The following is a 23,622-nucleotide window of genomic DNA, read 5'->3' on the forward strand; positions in this document are numbered from 1 at the left end:
GCTGGGCACGCATGCCATGCTTGACTGCCACCAAGTTAATTAATAATTTCAAAGATGACTTCAAGTGATGTGATTACATTGTTTTAAGAAACAGACTGTATGTGCATATTCAAATGAGGCTTGTCTCTTCAGGTCATTATCTTAGAAGTCAGTCCATGCTTCTTTGAAGCAGTATGCTCCCCCTGCTTAGTGCTGCAATAAATCGAACTTATCAAGGTAATAGGAAATGTCTACCAGGCATATATAATAAGAACTTATTTCTACAGCAAACTAGAGTTAGAAAAGTATTTTTTCATAAGAACCCAGTGAGCTTTGTATTACAATAATCATCCCCATTTTACAGTTGAAGAAGCATAATCTAAAGAGGTTCAGTGACCACAGTGGAAAAAAAAATTAAAAAGATTTGAGTTATTCTACTTGGGCCTAGCAGTTGTAATGGGGAACTGGAGGCTGAAGTTACAGAATGGCCAATTTAGACTTTATATTAGGGGGGAAATTTTTTACTAATAACTAGATATGTTAAAAAGTGAAATGAACAACCCTGCCATTGGAAGTCTTCATGCATAGACTGGATGGTTACTTTGTCAGTATGTTGTAGAGGGGTTTGTTGTTGGGTTATACATTGTGTGAGATAGCTTCTGAGGTCCCTTCCAACTTTTTGGTCATTCTGTGCCTTGCCCAAGATCATCCCCTCAGGAGCTGTCAGTCTTTTCTGGCAAGCTACAAAAGTATTGCCTATAACCCAATTTATAATCTTTATCAGGTTGTGGTCTCCTTGTTCTCAAAATCCATTCCTGCAGTGATTATATGTACCCTTACTCAACATTCTTAAACTCTGTAAACCCAGAACACTGGTTCACTTAATCTCTGTGAATGGTCTGGAAGTCAAGAATAAGTGTCAGGGAAATAAACCCTCCAGCTAATAAGAAATGCATGTCCCAATGTGTCATTGTTGGACCAGAGCATCCTTTCTGTAAAACATGAAGACTGGCCAGGTTGGCATCTTATCCCTGCTAACCCAGAGGGCTGGAGATAATCATGTTGTCAAACTAAGACCAAATGGGGTATTACAACTAGTCCATTAAATCTGTTTATCCAGAATATGTCAAGGCTGCTTGTAAGGTCGTTAATCATGACCATCATATAGAGTTCACTAATTGCTAGAGTCACTACTGGTTTTTTAAAAACTGCAGATTTTGTTGTGGAATTCTTCACATTAAATTTGTATGCAAGATGTACAGAATGGCTTGCTTTAGCTGGTTAAAAAAAAAAAGCCTGATAAGTGGCCTGACACATGCTAATATCTATGTACTTCCTACTGTAGTTAGCTACTGTAACTTGTTGTTAGAGGGATATCTGTAACTGCTTCGGTTTTCATCTGTCACAGTTGAACATAAATAACAACAAATCCATTTATAAATGTCACTACTCTTCTTTTAATCTATAACATAAAGACATCTGTAGAATGGCATAACCATGGTTGGATCTGACCTTCCCATTTCCCTCCTGCCATTCTCTTAATCCATCAACATAGATTGGTAAATAATAGGCACCTTATCAGAGGAAGAACTTGGGTGATTCAAGTCTTCCTGATTTCTAAGCTATACACTCACAGCCTCTCACTGTTCTATGTTGTGAGGAAAGTTTCCCTGCTGGGAGTTACCCAGATCAAAGAAAGCATGAGTCTAGACCTACCCCCATTTCCTTACCCATCAAGTATCACTAATCCTACCTGCTATTATATATATATATATATATATATATATATATATATATATATATATATATATATATATATATATATATATATATATATGTAATAGGCACATCTCTCATACCTGTTACTGAATATATAATACAAGGATACTGTACCTTAAGGATACTTAGTGGATATATTGTTACTAGATATATAGTGATAGACAGAATCTTCAGTTACTTCCCAAGAACCAACTGAATGGCTGCTGTTACTGCCACCATTCTTTATTGTCTCAGTCTTAGACAACCGTGTGGTACTCTGCTCAGTTTGTGTCCTGGTGCTGCTTAACAGTCTTACCAGGATTTTCATATTTCAATGAAGATTGTTTGCAGGTAAGTCATTAATGACCCATTCAATTCAATTTCAATTCAGTAAACATTACATTTACTAAGCACCTACCATGTGCCAGGCATAGGGCTAAGCACTAGAGATACAAATAAGAAAAAGTAAGTACAGTCTCAGCCTTCAAGGAGCTTATAATCTAATAGGGGAAGACCACACAGAAGGAAGCTGGAAAGGGTAGGGAGGGGAAGCACCAGGTAGTATGGGAGTAAAGGAAGAGAGGCATCTTGTTGAGTTGAGTTCAAACAAATAGAGTTACAGATCAAAGTGGGGAGAGTTACAGATGAAAGTGGAGCTTGAGTTGGAAAGTTTAGATCTTACTATCTATAAAGAAAAGCTTCAAAGCTATTGAACTTATTTTTAAAGTTTCTTATTTATTTATTTATTTAAGCATTCTCTCTTTTTTATTTTGAGCTTCAAATTTTCTCTCTCCCTCCAGCCTGAGAAGGCAAGCAATATGATTTAAATTATATGTGTGAAATTGTGCAAAACATATTTCCATATTAGCCATTTTGCAACAAAAAGCAAGGAAAATGAAGCAAAAAATTATACTTCAGTTTGCACTCAGAGTCCATCAGTTCTCTCTCTGTAGATATTTTTTCTGTAGATATTATTCTCTGTAGCATTTTTTATTATGAGTCCTTTGGAACTGTCTTGGATCATTGTATTAATCAGAGTCACTAAGTCTTCCAGGGTTGATCATCATTACAATATTTCCATTACTATGGACAATGGTCTCCTGGTTCTGCTCACTGCATTTTGCATCAGTTCATATAAATCTTCCCAGGTTTTTCTAAAACTATGCCCCTCATAATTTCTTATAGTACAATAGAATTTCATCACATTGATATACCACAACTTGTTCAGCCATTCCCCAATTTATGGGCATCCCTTTAATTTCCAACTTTTTGCTGCCTCAGAAAGAACTGCTATAAATGTTTTTGTACATATAGGTCCTTTTCCTTTTTATTTGAGCTCTTTGGGATATAGACCTGGTAGGGATATTGTTGGGTCTTCATAGGGTATTCATAGTTTTATAGCCCTTTGGGCATAGTTCCAAATTGTTCTCTAAAATAGCTAGATTAGTTCACAGCTCCATCAGCAGTGCATTAGTGTCCCTTTTTTCCACATCCCCTCCAGCATTTATTGTTTTCCTTTTCTGTCATGTTAGCCACTCTGATAGGGGTGAGATGGTATCTCAGAGATGTTTTAATTTGAATTTCTCCAGTCAGTAATGATTCAGAACATTTTTTCATGTGACTACAGATAACTGATTTTTTTCATCTGAAAACTGTCTTTTCATATCCTTTCACCATTTATCAATTGGAGAATGGTTGATAGTTTTATAAATTTGACTCAGTTGCCTATATATTTGATAAATGAGACCTTTATCTGTGAAACTGTCTTCAAAAATTCGTTTTTTTACTTTCCTGCTTTCCTTCTAATTTTGGCTATGTTGGTTTTGTTTTTACAGAAACTTTCTTAATCTCATATAATCAAAATTATCTGTTATGCTTTTCATGATCTTCTTTATCTATTGTATGGAAAAGCCATTGAATTTTAAAGTCCATTAATTTGATCTTATGGTTTCATTCACTTTCTCAAATTACAATCGACTGCATCGAGGCATGGTCCCAGTTGGGTTGGCCCTGCCCCAAGGAGATTGCTAGTTAATTTTCCCTTTCTTGTGTTTATATAAACTATCTGATTAGCTCATCAATCATATGGTTGACAAGTTGTGGGAGTGGGAGGGAAGTCAACTCATGGTTTAACTGAATCTAAGTGGTACAGTGGATAGAGCAGTGAGTCAGGAAGACTTGAGTTCATATCTAGTCCCAGCCACTTTCTACCTGTGGAATGGTGGGCAAGTCACTTAATCTCTGCCTGCCTCAGTTTCCTTATATGTAAAATAGGGATAATAATATGTCCTGCCTCCTGTGGTTGAGGTAAGGATCAAATTAGACTTAACTGTCATCACCATCATTGATGTTCTTGTTTTTATTGTTATTTAGTGGGTTGAATAGCCAGAGGAAGGTTTGCATAGAGCTGACAGGCATCAGAGAAATAAGAATACTATTGGATTTCCAGAGGGTCAGGACTTGTCCTTGTCTTTACCTGGTGGAGCAGGTCTATTAGGGCTTCAGGTAAGGAACTTCAACCTTGAGGCTTTGGCAGGAGGACAAAAAGTGAACCATAATCATGTGCAATGGTCCCTGTGGACCCAGCACCCAAGTTATACCTGGCTGTCCCCTCTTCTCCCAGAGACTGGTGTATACACACCTAGATCACTCCATAAAAGAGAGCTGGGTACTTTATAGGAAAAGATGGTGTCTCGCTCAACCTTTTCTGATTGGTTTCTCACCCCCAATGTCATAGGCAGGTAGGTGCCAAGAAGCTAGAAGTTTCTAGCAAGAGATATTGCAAGGGGGTTTCCAGAGAAGAGACAGTGCAGAACTAACAAGCAGAGTGGAGAGAGCATGTTATTCGAATGGCTTGGCTTTCCAAACCAGAAGTTTTTCAGGCTAACCCAGTGAGATTGATTATTTGTTTGGGTCCTCTAGTTTTGCTTGCACATACAATATATAGCCCACCCCACTGCCTTCCTCATGCTCTTGAAATTACTCTTTTTGAGACTGACTCTCTTGGAAGGTGCTTCAGATCTCATTGAATAGAATCTTAGGTAATATTGCCAGGAGATAAGCCTCCTGCCGGTATCACTGTGGTGGGTATCAGCCTATCTCCTACTCTGAGGCTGCTTAGAGACAACAAATAAGAAAGGGGGAGAAACCTGGTCTTTGACTGCTCTTTTTATTCTGATTATGGAAGGGAAACAGCAGCATATAATAAGAAGATGGGATCTGGGTTCAAAGGAGCTGGGTTCAAATTCCACTTCTGATACTTATTACCTATTTGACCTTGGGCAAGTCATTTAGCCTCTCTAGTCCTCAGTTTCACTGTCTGTAATGTTGGAAGGTTGGACTAAATAAGCCTTTCAGGTCTCTTCCAACTCTAGATCTATGATCCCTGCTCCGTTTATTCACTGCATTTTTCTCTGGATATGTTGCATTCATCCAAAAAAATTTCAAACTCCCAAAGTCTAGGGACTATTTGTATCTCCTCACACCTAGTATGGGGCCTTCCAACTCTGAGCATCTGTGATTTGGTCCATTCTGATTGCCATACACGGTAAAAGCATCCCCTGGAGGACCTAACATAATATTTTATTTTGTTCTCTGTTCCCCACCTACTAGGCAGCTAGGTGGCACAGTGGACAAAATGATGAGCAGAGAGTCAGGAAGACTCATCTTCGTGAGTTCAAATCCAGTCCCAGACACTTAGTAGCAGTGTAATCCTGGGCAAGCTGCTTCAGTTGTTTGCCTCATTTTCCTCATCTGTAAAATGAACTGGAGAAGGAAATGGAAAACCACTCCAATATCCTTGTCAAGAAAATCCCAGATGGGGTCACAAAGAGTTAGACACTACTGAAAATGACTAAAACAACAACATCCACACATGCTCCTATCCTCTACTTATCCTTTCTACTTATCTTCCCCTGGCCACCACTTCTCTTGTCCCCTTGGAAGTCCTGCACTATTTAAATCTCCCTTTATCCCCAGTGACTTCCCCTTACATTCCTTCCACTTCCTTGTATTAAGTGAGACTTGTCTCAGTCCACTTCCAGTATATGCTAGCTAAAATTTCTAAATGTAACATAAACAACTCTGTGATGGAGAAGGGATCCTACGATGAACTTCTCTATAGTTCAGGAGCCTCTTGGGAAACAAATAAGGATGTCAACACTGTAGGTGCTACGTAGCCTAGACACCCTATGAGATTAAGTAATGGGGCCTCAAGTTCATACCTCAAACAGAGAAGGTTGAACTATGTCCTTTCTCAGAAAAGGAACAGCAGAGGTCTTCATATAGCCTGGGCAACATTTAATGTTAGCACAAATCTCATCTTAAAATTTATTCCCTAAAAGTGGATCTGAGGCAGGATGGAAATGTTTTCATAATTATAGAAAGATGGTTTAATTGAATTTTAACCACATAAGTACTAAATAGGGGTTTTTAAATCCAAGGGAGGAATTAGAAACAAAAAGTAGAGAGAAGATCAGGAACTCAGGGATAATCAGTTCTCACAAAGCAACATAATCTGACCAGAATTAGTGAAGGGGAAGAAGATTGAATTCGGGAAACATTTCAGAATAGTTATGCTCATATACTGAAGGAGAGACTGTGGTGGGCCTGGGTGGCCTGAAAGAGTTAATTCCTTTCTCTTCTGGTGCCACCTTTAAGTCATGCAGTAGGGTTCTGACCCAGGCCAGTGATTATTGTTCTCTTTAGGAACTTGGTCTTGGTTTGTGAACCTCAGAAGACTTTTTTTTATCCTTGGAGTATCAATAGATGAAATGCAGGGAACATCTTCCTAGATCCCCAAAACCAAGGAAATTCTCCTGTACTCTGCAGTTACTAGAGGTGTCATCACATCAGCATTCTCATTGTCACCTTCAGAATGATTAATTTGACATTTAAAAAAATTAACTCTTTGTCTCCTCAATCCTATCAGTGACTAGTGTGTCTCTAGAGCTTATATCCCAACCTGCTTCTCCTCTAGTAGCTGCTGTCCATAACACATAATTATTGTCAGAAGCAGAGACCCTTTGCAATCTGCTACTTCCACAAATATACTTTCATGCTTTCTCCTCTCTCCGTTGATTTTTCCAACTGTGCCATCACTTTCACTGTGCCCTTTGGAACCCTGTTCTGGTATAAGTAAACTCCCCCTCCACCCTTGGGTCCTTCTTTATGCACTTTTTTCTGCTACTTTTTAATAACTAGGACTTGACTAGTAAACTACATAATTACATTTACTAACCTCCACTTATTCCCGCATGGCATCCTTCTATCCATATCTTATTGATTTTCTACTGTGTTCACCCAGTAATTCCCCCCATCTGCCTCTTCTGTCCTCAGATTCTCAGCTCTTCTCCCATTCATTCTTTTACCACAGATGAAAATATGGAAACTATCTACATCTCCGAAGCTCTCTGGTTCTCTACCCATTCTCTGCTCCTTCCCACAGGTTTCAAAGAAGGGCATAACATTTCTCTTGACTGAGGCTAACACTTTCCATTTCCCCTTGATCTCTATTATCTTTATCTTTTTGTGTTTTTTATTTCTACTGTCTCCTACTTTTATGCCTACAAGTATGTTGAAGTCTCCCCTACCTTGGATTTTTTTCCCTTGACTCTACTACAACGTCCAGCTAATGTGCATATTGTCTTATATCTCTCCTCACCTTCAATGCCAAACTTCTAAAAAGATTACATTTGTTCCCTCTATTTCCTCAGCAAAATCTCACCCACTCCTTGGATTCTTTTGTTCTAGCTACTCAACTACAACAACTGTCTCCAGAGTCATTGTTCACATCCCCAAAGTCAATGCACATCCCGAAAACAATGACCTTTAATCTGTCTTCATTCTCATGGTCTAAAGCAGTTGTCATTGCTGACCCACTCTCTCTCTCTCCTAGATACTCTTTCCTTCCTTTGATTCTATGGTCTTATTCTTTTTTAATTATGGCTCCTATTTAATATGATAGTTACATATATAGATACATAAATATATATATGCTTACTTTCCATTCTAAATCATAAATCTATCCTTGATATAATGTAAGCTCCTATGACTACAAGAGCTGTTCTGACCTCCACTGTTATCTCCCACCTTCATGAAAAAAGTGCCAAATCTTCTAATTTCCCCATCCAGAACTCTATCTGTTGTACTTTTCTACCTCATTTGTTTCAGGAATTAAGTCATCAGGCACCTTGTGTGGGCAAGTCACTTAATGTCCTGAGCCTCAGTGTCACCATCTCTCAAGTGAGGATCATCAACAGCACCTACCTTAGGGTGCTGGTATAAGAATCAAGCAAGATAACCTGTGTTAATCACTTCAAAAACCTTAGAGAGTTATGTAACTACATCTTCTGTCATTGTTTTTGTTGTTTCCAATAATAGCAGTCATAGCACATCCCAAACGTATGTGTTTTGTTTCATTTTGCTTTTGAAATTTTAGTCTGAGGGAAAAAAGGCGCAGTGGATTCAGAATGACAGAAAAAGGAGAGGTTGTGGGTGGGCCCTACCAAGTGAGCAGAGGATTTTGTCAAGAAATATTTCATCCAAGGAACACTAAGTAACTTTCTGTGAGCTGGAGACTTTTTGCATTGAGTAATTATTCTTAATTTCATAGGTATCCAAGCAGAAAAAATAATCTATTAATTAAAACTGTCTCAACTGCAGATTAAGACTCCTTTTCCCAGAAGCCTTTCCTTCATTGTAAATTTGCATCATTGCTAGGAATCATGAGGTTCCAACAGATGACTTCATAACAGATTGAAACAAAATGAATGAGGCAATCTACTTCACTAAACATTTTTTCCCCCTGAAAAAGTGGTTGAAAGATGTAAAGTAACAGAATGGGTGAAACTGATCTGAAATGAAAATATGTGGACTCATAGGTCAAGAGACTTCATTTTCTTGTGATATTTCCACCATCGTTACAGCAAGCTTTCCATTCAGTTCAGTTCACACTTCATTTCTTTATTATCAGCTGCGTACAAGGCACTGAACTAGCTCTTTAGTGAAAAGGGAACAAGACACAACAGAGCCTCTACTCTCAAAGAGAGAGTACCAAGGTTTCTTGACCTGAGGTCTTGCTTTTAGGTTTTTTAATACTTTGATAACTATTTCAATAGTTCTGTAGTTTCCTTTATAATCCTATGTACTTGTTTTATGCGTTTAAAAGTATTATTCTGAGAAGGACAAGTATATAGAAGTAGGACAACTATATAGAATGTAAAGCATGCCACGAGATACAATAAAATAACATGGGATGACCGTAAAGGGTCTTTTCTAGGCTGAAAGGGACCTTAGAGGCTATCTAATCCAACACCCTTATTTTATAGATGAGCATAGTTAAGTGACTAGCCCAAGGTCACATAGTTTGGGAACAGCTGAGTTTGAACCAAGACACTCTGACTCCAGATTTGGCATTCCTTCTTTCCACTGCAACATCCTGCTTTCTGGAGCCTCTGTCTAGTTGGAAGTGATTAAGGAAAACTTTAGAGAGGAAGCCGTATTTGGGTTGTTAGAACTGTGCTAAAGAAATAGGAAAGTCAGGAGGAGGGACTAGTTTCAAAGTGAGTAATTAGTTCAGTTTAGGAAATGGTGTTGCCAGCAAGACATTCATGTGATTGACAATGACGAGAATGGAAATATGAGAACAGATGTAAGGGACCTTTTGGAAGTAGATATTATAGGACTTGGCAGATGATTCAGTGCTGGGAGTGAGAAAACAGAGAATTCAAAATGACCACACAATTTGTTTTTGTAACTAAGGTAATGAGCAGTCTCCTCATTACACAAATTTGAAGCTACCATGAACAGAAATAGCAAAATTAGTAGAAAGAACATGTAATGGAGCAAAAATGGGGAAGTGATGGTTTGGGGTAGAATGAGTTTGAGGTTGTAGCGGTGAATCCAAATGAAGATTCCTAGAAAGACATTGGGAATGAAGGATTGAAACTCTGAAAAGAGATCAGACCAGATATATAAATGTGGAAGCATTTGCATAGATCAGAGAAATAGGAGAACCAGATAGTACATGGTTATAGAAGTAAAAAAGAAAAAAGGAAAAGGTGTCAAAGAATGAGTGGAAAGTCAAGAGTGTCTAATGTTATAAAGAAGTCCAAGAGAATTTTTTTGGATGCCATTGGATTGATAGTAAGAAGATCATCGGTAACTTTCAAGAGCAGCTACCCCCGATGGTGGATACTGTACCAACATTTGCCAGATTCCAAAGTGAATGAGTAAAGAGGAAATAGAATTAGAAATCATTTGATCCTCACAACAACCTTTCGATGTAGGTGATTTTATTATCCCCATTTTATAGCTGAGGAAATTGAGGCAAACAGGGGTTAACTGACTTGCCCAAGGCTATACAGGTAGTAAGTTTCTGAGGTTTGATTTGAACTTAGGTCTTCTGAACTTCAGGCCTATCACTCTATCAACTGTCCCTCCTTATTGGTAGAAGAAGGAAGGAGAAAGAGAGAGTGCTATCTTGAAGGCATAATGGGGTCAAGGGAAAGTTTTTATTTTTGTTGTTATATTTTAGGATAGGAAACAAGCATGTTTGTTGGTTACTCTTTGGATTACCCATAGTTGTGATCTTCTAAAATCATGATGTTTCAAGGTTGGGATCAAGTAGAGAGGGAGAGATAAACGATTGGTAGAGCATGACCCCGAGGAGGCAGAAGAAGAAACCTACAGGAGGTAACTTTGGTCATGATCTGAGACACTCATCATCAAACATAGGAGTAAAAGTCAACTGGAAGGGTAAAACTAGAGAGAAATTCTGTGATGGTAAGGGGGAAGTTGAAGGAGCTTGATCTCAGCCAGTTAGTAGGTACAACAGCTATGCCAAGTCAATAAATTCATTCTAAGCATATTTAATAATCACAATTGCTAACTTTTATACAGTGCTTTAATGTTATCTCGTTTGATTCTCACAAAACTCTGTGTGGTAGTTGCTATGATAGCTTCCATTTTATAGATGAGGAAACTGAGCCTGAGAGGTTAATGACTTCCTTAGGGTCACAGAGTACTGGGTACTGTGCTCGGCACTGGACTAGAGCTGGACCATTGAGGTGATTTCACCCCATTCCTCCCAGGTCTATATGCATGTGGCTGTGATTTCCAAAGATTCTTATACCATGCTGTGGGCTTATTTCATCGTGTTATATGTATTAACTCAGGACCACCACTGTTAGAACTCGGAGCAAAAATGCCAATTTCAATCACATCTCTTCAGTTTAGTTTGATTTGTCTTTACTTTCATTGCCAAATGCTGTTGATACCTTCCTCTGAAAAGTGATTTCCTCATCTTGGCTACAGCTTTTTCACCAGCTTTGATCATTTCTACGCTCTGCATAATGGAGCCATTATTTCTGCACAGGTCCTCAAGCCCCTTGAGACTATATTATCTGATTGTTAGATAAAATTTTTATCCTGGGAGGTAAATGTGATCACCCCATGTCACTGGGAAATTGAGGAATAAGGGAGCCTGCTAATACATTGATTTTCAACATTTGTCAGGCCATGAAAGTTCTCTGCAGCCCAGAAAAACAATACTGGATCTTCCCACATTTACTATTCTGATCTTGTCTCCGTTGACTAGACCATGGTGATGGCTACATGACACCAATCGAACTAGGCAATTCAATCAGCTTACTGGCCAATTCAGGGAAAAGAATAGGTAGACCTAGTACAATTATGGGCATATTTGGGTCACTCAGTATACATATGTGTTGAAATGGATTGAATATTTTGACTTGATCAGGAATCCCAAATCAAGTCATAAAATCATAGAATCATAGCTACGCAGAATTGGAAGGGACTTCAGAAGTCATCTATTTAGTCCAATCTTCCTCCCCTCCCCCATGCTAGTGCTAGAAATCCTTTCTTAGTATTTGTGATACATGGTTGGTTAGGGTTTGTTTAGACACTTCCAGGAATAGGGTGATCATTCCTTAAATAGGCAGCCTACTGCATTATTGGAAAGCTCTAGTTACAATTTCTTTTAAGCATGCTGCCCAATTTCCATTAATTTTTCAACGATTTCTTTGAGGTCTTTGAAGTCCCAGGTATGAAGATCAGGTTTCTTTCCTCACCCAGACTTTCTTTTTTTTTTCAGTGTACTGTTTCCTGTGGTGGCGGAGTGAGGACTCGAAATGTCACTTGTGCCAAGAACAATGATGAGCCATGTGACTTCACAAAGAAGCCCAATAGTCGAGCCCTGTGTGGTCTACAACAGTGTCCTTCTCGGCGGCGACTACTAATCCCTCCTCTGAAACCCAAGAAAGGACCAATTTCCAATGGCAGACCTCTACCCAAACCTAAGTCAACTCCCTCAAGACCCATCCCTCCCCCTACACCAAGTCCCAGAGTTCTGACCACACCCATTATGCCTGAATCTGTGAGCCTGAGCAGTATGACAACTGTTAGCACAAGTCCTACCATGTCTTCCAAAGATCAAGACCCAGCAGGAGAAAAATTGCAAAATAATTCAATTCCCTCTAAGCCAGACCCTCATGTTTCCACTGTTGCCACTGAAAGAACATCCGAGCCAAATCCTACTACTGGATCTGTGAGTACCCAGAAAAATAGCAGAATTACAACTAGCAATGAGAACATTTCCCATTCAGAAATGACATCCACCTCTAAAGTGGACTTTGCGGTCAAAACAGATGTCACTCCTGTGTTGCCATTCACCACAAACTCAATGACTTTGCAAGTGACTCCCATTTTTGACCATTTGACTGAAGGGCCAGAAATAGAAGTCCACAGTGGCTCAGGAGAAGATAGTGAACAGCAGGTAGACAAAACTACAGATGGTCCCGTAACATGGACCAACAGCAAAAGCCTCACAGATCAATCTCTGCCTATAAATGTCATAAGTGTGCCACCCCAGCCCCAACCAACACCATACCTCAGTGATCCCACCACAGGGTATTCATTCAGTACAACAGCAGATGAGCTGTTATCTTCAACAAGGACCAGCCAACAACCCACTGCTCTCAAGTATGACACATTACATGTCAACGCAATAGTTACCAAAATACCTCCCCTCCTCCAGCTACCACCAGGGAAGAAAATGGAACCAATGCCACATGAGAAGTTGTCAAACCACATGGAAACAGAACCCATGAGCAACAAGACTTCATCACAAGGCCTTGAATCTGATCTGACTGAGGAGGATGCAAAGAATCTGATTGCTGAGGGGTTTTTGCTGAATGCTACCAATTATAAGCACCTTCAATTGCCCAATCCAACACAAAGTACCGCGTACTGGATTGTGGGTAACTGGAGTGAGGTAAGATCTGGATCACTGGCTAATAGAATTTTAGAACCACAATTTCTTCATTTTGCAAATGAGGAAACTGAGTTCCAGGGAAGTTAAATGCTTGATGTAGCCATACAGACTCCTTGTCACACAGTAAGCACCAGAGATTGGCTTTGAATACAGTTTCTCTGATTCTGGAGCTGGTACTTCCCACTGTCCCCCTCAGCTGGGTCTGATGGTGTGTGGGAAAAGCCAGAAACTTAACATTTCACTATAAAATGCAATCCAATCTGGAAAATATAGGAAATAGGGGGCAAAATTGCCTCTCCAATTGTGAGTGACAGATGGAGCATAGCACAAAAGAAGGAACACCTCCTGTAATGGGCTACTTAGATATCAAGGGACACCCCCCTCTTTATTTTTCTGGGCATCAGTTTTCTTTACTATAAAAGGAAGGAGCTGACCTCTGAATTCCCTTCTAACAATCTGTGTGCCTTAGGATGGCCAATTTACTTTATACTTGTGGGCAGATATGGCTAAAACTGATCAGGCAAGCACAATTGAGATGGAAGGACCCATGATAGAACCCTTTCTGGGAATCCTATGGCTTCTGAGTCACTTACAGTAGGAATCTGTAGGTTAGTTGGCTAGTTGTTAAATAACTCAGTGTGTATGTGTGTGTGTGTGTGTGTGTGTGTGTGTGTGTGTGAGAGAGTGTGTGTGTGTGTGTGTGTGTGTGTGTGCTGCGCGCGTGCACATGCATGCACATGCACGCACATAAGAACAAGCTTTTAGGTATGTGTATATGTGGGGGGGAGGGGTGTATAGGTATATTCTGTATCCATCCATGAGACTGCAAATTCCCTGAGGGAAATGATTTTTTAAATTAAATTTGAATCTTCCTTAGTGCTGAGCACAGCTCAATTAGGACCTAGGCTGCTGAAGAGCCAGAAGGAAAGGCAGATCTTTCAGGGATATTCAAGGGAATACAAGTGCACCTCAATTTCATTGGTCCCTTAGGATCCTAGATCTAGAGGTAGAAAGAACCTCAGAGGCAATCTTATCTAACTCTCTGATTTTACAGATGAAGAAACTGAGTGTCCCATGTAGATTAAGTGATGTACACAAGGTAGTAAGTATCAGAGAGTCAGGATTTTAATCTAGGCAATCTGACCCAATGTTGTTTTCACTCTGTTCCATTTTCAGTACATAATCTCTTTACTAGTGTTTGGTAAGTGAGGGGTTAGAGGCTGACTTAAATATATTTATCAAGGGAGCACGGGCAGACAGCTAACATTAGTAGCAATAGTTCATCAAGTGTTTGGAGAGACAGAAGAGTAGTTGTGTATGCTAGGGAGTGTTTGAGAGCCCCTATTGCATATTTATACCTTTGTGAAAGAGACTGAAGGGAGGAGATGAGAGTGGAGGAGGAGATGGCCATAGCCACTGTGCACCATGCAAAAGACATACCAGTAATCTGTAACCCAAGGTGGCAGGATCAGCTTCTGTCTTATAGAACATAACCAAATCATGAGTTTCTGAGTTCCTTCTAGCTGTATTCCAGGAAGAGATTGCCTCATGACTTAGGACATGGAGTATACAAGACAGAGCATACCAGTATTATGACAAGTATTTTGTACATAGTAGATAATAAATGTGCTACTGAGTGAATAGATGAATCACTAAAATGCAGAGTGATTGTAGAAGTATTTAATAGGATCATAGCATTTCAGAAAAGGAAGCAAGCTTAGAGATGATCTTGTCCCACTCTGTCCCTCATTTTTCAAGTGATAAAACTGAAGCAACAATGCAAGCCTCAAGGATTTGTCTTGGACCTTGTGATTCCACATTTTTATCAATGAAGCATAGATGTCAGGCATGTCAAATGCCATCATCTTGGAGAGATAGCTAATAGGTTGAAAAGCAGAGTTTGGATCTCAAAAGTATGCTGAAATCACAGACAAGTTAAGCTGATTAAATGGAAATTCATTAGGGTTAAATGTAAAGTCCTGTAGTTTGGGTTCAAAAAATCAACTTCACAAATTCAGAATGTGGGAAGTATGGCTGCACAAGTTTCTGTAAAGGATCTGGTTTTTTTAAAGAGACTATCCATCTCATCCTCGGCCATCCCCTTCTGATCTTACATTCAGTCTTTCCCAACATCAAAGTCTTTTCCAATAAGTCCCATCTTCTCATTATGTGACCAAAGTGTTTAAGCTTCAGTTTCAATATTTGACCTTCCAGCGAATATCCCTGAATTAATTTCTTTAAGCATTGTTTTTACACAATAATTTCCTGATAAACTTCCCTCCCTTATTAAGTCCTCCCTTTTAACACAGCAAAACAGTCAAGCCAAACTATCTAAGAAAGCAATGTTATCTAATAGCCTATGTACCATTCCACTCCATAGCTACCCCCCTCTCTGTGGAGAGGCAAGGTGTTTCATCCTCTCTTGGGGCAAGATCGGTCACTGCCATTCATCTGAATCCAGCAGTTTCCATATTGCTTCTGCTTACACTGTTATAGTCATTGTGTACCTTGCTCTGTCAACCCTTTCTTGTGCTCTCCCACAGTGTTCAACTACCTGTGGCTTGGGCGCTCTTTGGAGACATGTGGAATGTAGTACTCAGATTGATTCTGACTGCGAGTCCATTCAGAAGCCCGACCCTGCCAAGAGATGTCACCTGCGCCCTTGTGCGGGCTGGAAAGTGAGCAACTGGAGCAAGGTATCAAAGCTCAGCTTTGTGCTTGAGAAAGGACTCCTTAAAGATTCACAAGAAAGCAGACCACACATGCACACACATAGTATGCTCATGCATGTTCATACATGCATACACACGTGCACACACATATCGAGTAAATGAAGGTAAAAGGGAAAGTGGTTAGCTAGCACCTGGGCAATGGAGAAGGACCTCTTGCAGAAGATGGGATTTAACTGAGTCTTGAAGAAATCCAGGGGAACTAAAAGGTGGGTGTGAGAGGGTCCAGCATTTCAGGTGTGAGGAACATCCACTGCAAAGACTCCAAACAAGAAAAGAAGTCTTATTTTCAAGGAGCAACAGGTAGGCTTGTACAACTGGGTTATAAAGGATGTGGAAGGAAATATAAAATGCCTGGGAAGAGAGGAAAGGACCAGGCTATGAAAGGTTTTAAATGACAGAGAACTTTATATTTGATCCTGGAAATCATAGAGAACCATCAGACTTTGTTTTTATTTTCTTGCTTTTGTTGATTTTAGCATTCATGTCTTAAAATTTTGAGTTTTAAATTCTTTCCCTCCACTATCCATTGAGAAGGCAAGCAATACAATATCCATACATGTGAAGTCATGCAAAACATATTTCCTTATAAACTATGTTGTTAAAAAAAATTTAAAAACCAAGAAACATAAAGAAAATGAAAAAAAGCATGCTTCAGTCTGCACTTAGAATTCTCTTTCTGTAGGAAGATGGCATTGTTCATCATGAGTTCTTTGGAAGTGTCTAGGATCATTGCCTTGATCAGAGTAATTGATAAGCCTTACAATATTGCTGTTACAATGTGCAATGTTTTCGTGATTCTACTCACTTCACTTTATATCAGTCCATATTAGTCTTCCTAGATTTTTCTGAAACCATTCCACTCATCATATCTTATAAGACAGTAGAATTCCATTGCAATCTTATATCACAGCTTGTTCAGTCATTCCCCAATTGATGGACATCCCCTGAGTTTCCAATTCTTTGCTACCACAAAAAGAGCTGCTATAAGTGTTTCTGTACATATAGATCTTTCTCCTTTTTCTTTGATCTCTTTGAGATATAGACCTAGTGATGTTATTGCTGGGTTATGGGATATGTACAGTTCTATATGCTTTGGACATAATTTCAGTTTGTTCCCCAGAATGGTTGGACCAGTTCAGAACTCTACCAACAGTGCATTAGTCTTCCTATTTTCTCACAGCCCATTAAACATTTATGATTTTCTTTTCTGTCATGTTAGGCAATCTGATAAGTATGAAGTGGTACCTCAGAGTTGTTTTCTCTAAGCAGTTATAATTTAGAGCATTTTTAATGTGACTATTGATAGCTTTGATTTCTTCTTTTGAAAATTTTCTGTTCATATCCTTTGACCATTTATCAATTGGGATATAGCTCTTATTTTTATAATTTTGGCTCAGTTATCTACTTGAGAAATGAGACCTTTATGAGAGAAACTTGCTGTAAATTTTCTCCCAGTCTCCTGCTTTCCTTCTAATTTTGGCTGCATTGGTTTTGTTTCTGCAGAATCTTTTTAATTTCATGTAATCAAAGTATCCATTTTTACCTCCTGTAATATCCTCTATCTCTTTTTTAGTTAAAAACTCTTCCATTATCCACAGATCTTACAGGTATATTTATCTGTGTTCCTCTAGTTTACTTCTATCACTCTAAATGCTAAATAATTTACTCATTTGCTTTTATTTTAGTATAGGGTATGAGTTACTGGTTTATGCTTAGTTTCAGCCAAACTGCTTTCCAATTTGCCAAGGAATTTTTGTGAAATGGTAAATTTTTGCCTCCAAAGCATGGATCTCTGGGTTTATCAAACATTGGCTCAGTGGATGGAGTGCTGGACCTAGAGTCAGGAAAACTTTTCCTAAGTTCAAATCTGGCTTCAGACACTTCCTAGATGTGTGACCCATGACAAGTCATTTAACCCTGTTTGCCTCAGTTTCTTCATCAGTAAAATGAGCTGCAGAAGGAAATGACAAACCTCGCTGGTATCTTTGCCAAGAAAACCCCAAATGGAGTCATGAAGACTTGGACATGACCAAAAAGCACCTGAACAACAACAAAGAATAGTATGGCCATTTACTATTGTGTATTGTATATCTAATCTATTCCACTGGTCCACCACTCTTTTTCTTAGATTCTTTTCATGATTACCACTTTATAATATAGTTTGAAATCTGGTACTACTTGGCTACTTACTTTTGCATTTCTTTTCATTGATCCCTTAATATTCTTGATTTTTTATTCCTCCAGATAAATTTTCTTATTTTTTCTAGCAATATAAAATAATTCTTTGGTAATTTGATTGACATGACATTAAATAAGTAAACTAATTTAGGTAGAATTGTGGTTTTTTTATATTGACCCAGTCTACTCATGAGCAATTAATATTTCTGCAATTGTTTCCATCTGTATTTGTAGTAAAAGTGTTTTGTAATTTCTTTTTCTATTTCTGTCTGCTGATTTTTTTTGGTAGTATATAGAAATGCTGATGATTTATTTAGCTTCATTTTATATCCTGCAATTCTGCGGTTATTGTTCCAACTAGATTTTTAGCTGATTCTCTAGAGTTCTGTGAGTATACCATATCATTTGCAGAGGAAGAGTTTTGCTTTCTTATTGCCAATTTTTTTTCTTGTCTCATTGCTACATATAGCTTTCCTAATACAATGTTGAATAATAGTGGTGATAAGGGAAATACTTGCTTCACTCTTGATCTTACTGAGAAGATGTTGAGTTCATCATCATTGCAGAAAATGCTTGCTCTTTGTTTTAGATAGGTACTATTTATCATTTTAAAGAAGGTTCCATTTATTCCTATGCTTTCTAAGTATTTTTTTTTGAGGCAATCAGGATTAAGTGACTTGCCAAAGGTTACTGAGCTAATAAATGTCTGAGGCTAGATTTAAACTAGTCCTTTTGACTCGAGGGCCAGTGCTGTATCACCTGGACCACCTAGCTGCTCCTAATCTTTTTAATAGGAATAGGTATTGTCTTTTGCCAAAAGGTTTTTCTGCATCTTTTGAGAGAATCATATGATTTTTGGTTTTTTTTGTTATCAATATGGTTAATTATGCTAATAGTTTTCCTAAATGTTGAACGAAGCCCTGCATTCTTGGTATAAATCCTACCTGGTCATAGTGTATGATCTTTGTCATTTATTGTTGTAATCTTCTTGATAGTGTTTTATTTTAAAATTTACAATTGGAGATAATAATTTTTATTAATTATAATTACATATTATGTAAATATATAATATAAATTATAATGTAATTTATAATTAATTAAACATATTAAATTATTTTATTAAGCACTCCCTTCTCAAGGAGTGGGTTTTTTTTCCCATAAGAGGAGGAAAGATATGGGACTATAGTTAGCAGGGATTGTGGGATTAACTGAGGGTTTTTTAAGGATGGGGAGACATGATCATTTGGAGATACAGCTCCTTTTAAAGGGGTCAGTCAGAATTAAGAACAACCTTTATTAATAGTAGAAAGTTGTTTATTCTAACCAGTTGCCAGATCTAATACTGCCCCCTTTTCCAAAACCCACAGTTTTTAATGAATGTGGGTGGTATCTGATCCCATAAATTTATCAGTCAGGAAATAAAGGATGCATCTGGGTCTAATGTGGTGTGACCACCCTGTGTATAAATATAGGATGGGGCCAGAAATGCAAACAGTTGCAATAAAAAGCTGAAGCTTCTGGGAAGTAGGTTGAGTCAGATAAACAGGGAGCTTGCCAATACTGCCTGTGCCTTGCCTCCTAATCTGGGACTGACTTTACTAGGATGACTCTCCACTCCTAAACGTATTCTCCTGCTCATCATAGCTCCCTGGATTTCAGAGCTACAGAGAAACTCAGTTTCCCAAACCAGGATAGTTTTTATTTTATAATCACTTAGAACTCTATTTTAACCATATCTCTCTTTTCCTACTATAACATTGCCTCTCTCCATCCCCAGTCCTAGTGATTGACTTGATTATTCACAGATGTCAGCCACTTGAGGTGATGGAAATATGATGGGGAGTGGGGGGAAGACAACAGGCATAATTAGATGGCAATCAGCAATGACAAAAAGTTCCTGACATCCTAGGAAGCAGATAAGAAATAGAGAAGGTCAGGGGAAAGGAGATCTGCTCTTTGGTTTATGGGCAGGACCCTTTTCAGGAAAGAATTTCATGTTGCAAGAAACTGGCTGGAGGTTCCCAAACAGATTCTCAACACCTCAGTCTCAGCAAAGTACAGCTAGTGACAGAAATATAAACTTTTCCTCCATCTTGGTATCATTCGTTTTTGCAAGGGAGGGACAATTTCCTATCTGATCTGTGGAAGAAGAGGAGGAGGGAGTAGCTAGAAAATTTGGAAAGGAAATGAAATTTGTCTTTGGCACCCTTTCATCTCCCTTTTTAATACTTATCTATCACTTGATCCTTCTTCTCTTCCACCATGTAGAGCTCTAGTACCCTCATCTTGCTTTTTGTATACCCAAAGTCCCCACAATAATACCTGACTTTTCTTTCTACTTATAGTAGGAAGGAAATTGGCTAAATGTGCCAAAATTTCTTCCCTCTTTTTACTGTCTCCTTTGTGAGTCAAAACTTTCATTCTCTCAGTGAATTGATGCTGGGTACCCTAGATCTTACAAATGATAGTCTTCTGGAAAAGACATAAAGATGTGGGCCAGTTAATTGTGAAATTTTGTGGGTTCAGAATTGGTTGAAGGGATGTACACAAAAAGCAATTAATGATCTTATATCAATTATCAGGAGGTAGAAAGTCCCAGGAATCCATGTTTGGTTCTATGTTACCCAATTTTTAAACAACTTGAATAAAGATAGATTACTGCTTTTCAAATTGATAGATAACATAAAGATGGGGAAATAGCTGAAGGACAATCAAGATCTTAAATAACTAGATCATTTGGCTGAATCTAATAATTTGGAATGTAATAGGAATAAATATTGTATCTTACATTTGTGTTCAAGATGATAGTCTGAAGAAGATCTGCTTTTATTTTCTTCTTCTTGTATTTTTGGGGTTTTTTTTAGCAAATGGTAACCTTAATATGAACTAACAATCTACCACGGGAGTCAAAGAAGCTAATAAAATCTTAGATAGTGTTCAGAGATGCACAGTGTCCAAGGTTAGGGAACTGATAGGCTCTCTATACTCTTCTCCGGCCAGACTACGTTTGGAGTGTTATGTTCAGTTCTGGGCTTTACATTTTAGGAAATACATTGGAGAGATGGAAAGGATAAAGGAAACTGTGTCAATGCTGGGCAAGTAGTGTCTTGCCTGTTTCTGTTATTGCTTAGTCATTTCAGTCATGTCCAACTCTTCATCAGCCCATTTGGCATTTCTTGCAAAGGTACTGGAATGGTTTGCTATATCCTTCTCCAGTTTATTTTACAGATGAGGATACTGAGGGAAACAGGGTTAAATAACTTGTCCAGGGTCTCATAGCTACTAAATGTGTGAGGCCAGATTTGAACTTGGGTCTTTCTGAATCCAGGCCTGGTGTTCTATCCACTGCACCACCTAGTTGCCCTTGCTTGTTGACAGATGGATAAATTAGAATGGTGAGAAGCCTTGAGTTCATGCCTTTTAAGGATCAGTATAAAGAACTGGGGCTGTTTAACGCAGAGAAGACCAACTTAAACATAATACCTGTCTTCAGGGATCTGAAGTGTTGTTACCACTGAAGGGAGACCAAAATCATGTTTATTCATCCCCAGAGGGAAGCGCTAAGGACAGTTGGTACAAGTTGCAAAGATGTACAAATGTTTGCTTGATTTAAGAAAGCTTCCTAACAGTTTTGACTAACAAAAATAAAATGGACTGCCTAGGCAGGTATGAGTTTCACTCCTCTCTGGAGAACTTGTAACGAAGACTGAACAGGTCAGGAATGATGCAGAGAGATATTATATAGAAGGAAATTCTTGTTTTGGTCATTTGGGGACCAGTTGGCCTCTGATTCCTTCCATCCTATATTAGAAGCAAAGAAATCTGGTTAAATAAATTATGTCTAAGAAATAATGACCTTTCCCTTTATTTGATGGGAATATTTAAATTTTAAAGGAATATGCTTGTTAACTCAAATTAATTTCTAATTTGTGAAATACGTCAAATAGTGAAACTAATAGCTTCAATGAGTATCAAAGATTTTTGGAGCTCAGGCAGGGAAGCTGGTAGACGGAATACCTAATATCCCTATTTATGAACCCTATAGTAGGGGTGCTTATTCTGAGAAGATGCCCATAAGCCTCACCAGAATTCACCAAAGAGATTCACAGTGTAAAAGAAGTTTCAAAATTCCCTGTCTTAAAGGGCACCTCTGAGTAGCTACTTACCCTTGCTAGCTCCTCTTTCCCTTTCCTCCCATAGGAAACCAGTAAAATCCATGGTTATCTGAGCTACTACAGCAATTCCTTAATTTGTTCCTTGGGGTTAACACCTCCCCTGTCCTTCTATTCTTCCTAGTTTGGTCTTTGACTGTGACCCAGATTGTACATAGGAAAGCTATCTCTGCCTAGACAGAGGAAAAATGTCAACCCTGGGCCCTATGGGGTAGGCCCGACCTGACCAAGCTTTCACTCAAGTTCCAGTGCTGTCTGCTTCACTGAGATGTCCTTGGGGAACTAACTAAACTCTTTTCACTTGTGCTCAGTTTTATAGTTTGTTTCATAGTCATTTTCTCATAAATTGTTCCCAATGGCAGAAGCATTGGTGGGGAGTTGTGAGGAATAGGAAGATGAGCCAAAAAAAGAAATGTTCTCTCTCCCACTGCTTCACTCTTTTCCCCCATGGACCATGAACAATCTCTCTCTTTCTCTCTCTCTTTCCCCTCTCTTTCTCTCTCTCTCTCACTCTCTTTTTCTCTCTCTCTGCCTCCCTCTTTCTCTCTCTCCCTCTCTTTTTCTCTTTCTCTGCCTCCCTCTTTCTCTCTCTCCCTTTCTCTCTCTCTCTCTCTCTCTCTCTCTCTCTCTCTCACACACACACACACACACACACGCATGCACGCACGCACGCACACACCCTCACAATAAACTTCCATAACCCAACAAAACAAATTCCTACACTGGCCAAAAATACATGTCTTTTCCTGGATTTTACACCCATCACCTCTCTAGCAGGAGGTGGGTGGCATGATTCATTCCCAGCCCACGAAATCCATGGCTTATCATCATATTATTATCATTATATTAATCAGAGTTCTAAAGTCTTTCAAAGTTGTTTTTTTCTATAAAATTGTTTTCATTATGTAAATGGTTTCCCTAGCTCTGTTCTCCTACTCCAAACATATTATTTATCCCCCTCCCACTACCTCCAAGAGGAAACTTTTCTGAAACTCCTCCTGAACACCAAAGCATTTTGTCAATGGAATGTTTCTGAAAGATACAATTACTAGATTCACTTCTCCTCCTTCAACTTCTCTTAGTATGTGATCTTTTAAAGTCTTTAAGACCAGTGTTCCTGTGTGAGAATGAGGCAGGAATGTAGTGATAAGCTGAGCATCTTTTCTGCCTATTGGGGTAGATTTAATGTCTTGGACATTTTTTTTATCCTAAGAGAGCATCTTGAAATCAGAAAAAGCCTAGGGTATGCAAAGTCAGGGGAAATGATTACCATGATATTGGGCTACCCACTGTTAATGAATTTAACCTGGGAACACATTGAAATGATTTCATAGATCATAAAAACGCCAGGAAGAGAGAGTTGTGATTTCATTTCAGTCTTAACACTGGCTCCAGCCAGTGGCATTTGTCATTCTAACTTGATTTAGTTTGGAAATTATATCAGTTGAGTAACTTGCACTGCAGTAACTGGAAAATTATTGGGCCTGGTCAGTAGCAATGGTTACATCGT

General features: G+C 38.7%; 1 protein-coding gene across 3 annotated transcripts in view; it reads left to right on the forward strand.

The window, feature by feature from the left end:
- The window catches only part of ADAMTS12 (ADAM metallopeptidase with thrombospondin type 1 motif 12), a 528,119-nt gene that overhangs the window by 453,175 nt on the left and 51,322 nt on the right, over positions 1-23,622 (forward strand). For 2 of the 3 annotated variants that reach the window (XR_011966393.1, XM_072605885.1), the window contains exons 19-20: positions 11,852-13,030; positions 15,574-15,726. Coding sequence is in view for 2 of the 3 variants with exons in the window: in XM_072605885.1 (XP_072461986.1) it covers positions 11,852-13,030; positions 15,574-15,726 (1,332 nt within the window). In the remaining variant the exon portion in view is untranslated. The remainder of the gene's footprint in view (positions 1-11,851; positions 13,031-15,573; positions 15,727-23,622) is intronic. The other variant, XM_072605886.1, reaches the window with a different exon arrangement.

The sequence above is a fragment of the Notamacropus eugenii genome, chromosome 4 (genome assembly GCF_028372415.1).
Source record: "Notamacropus eugenii isolate mMacEug1 chromosome 4, mMacEug1.pri_v2, whole genome shotgun sequence".
Classification (NCBI taxonomy): domain Eukaryota; kingdom Metazoa; phylum Chordata; class Mammalia; order Diprotodontia; family Macropodidae; genus Notamacropus; species Notamacropus eugenii.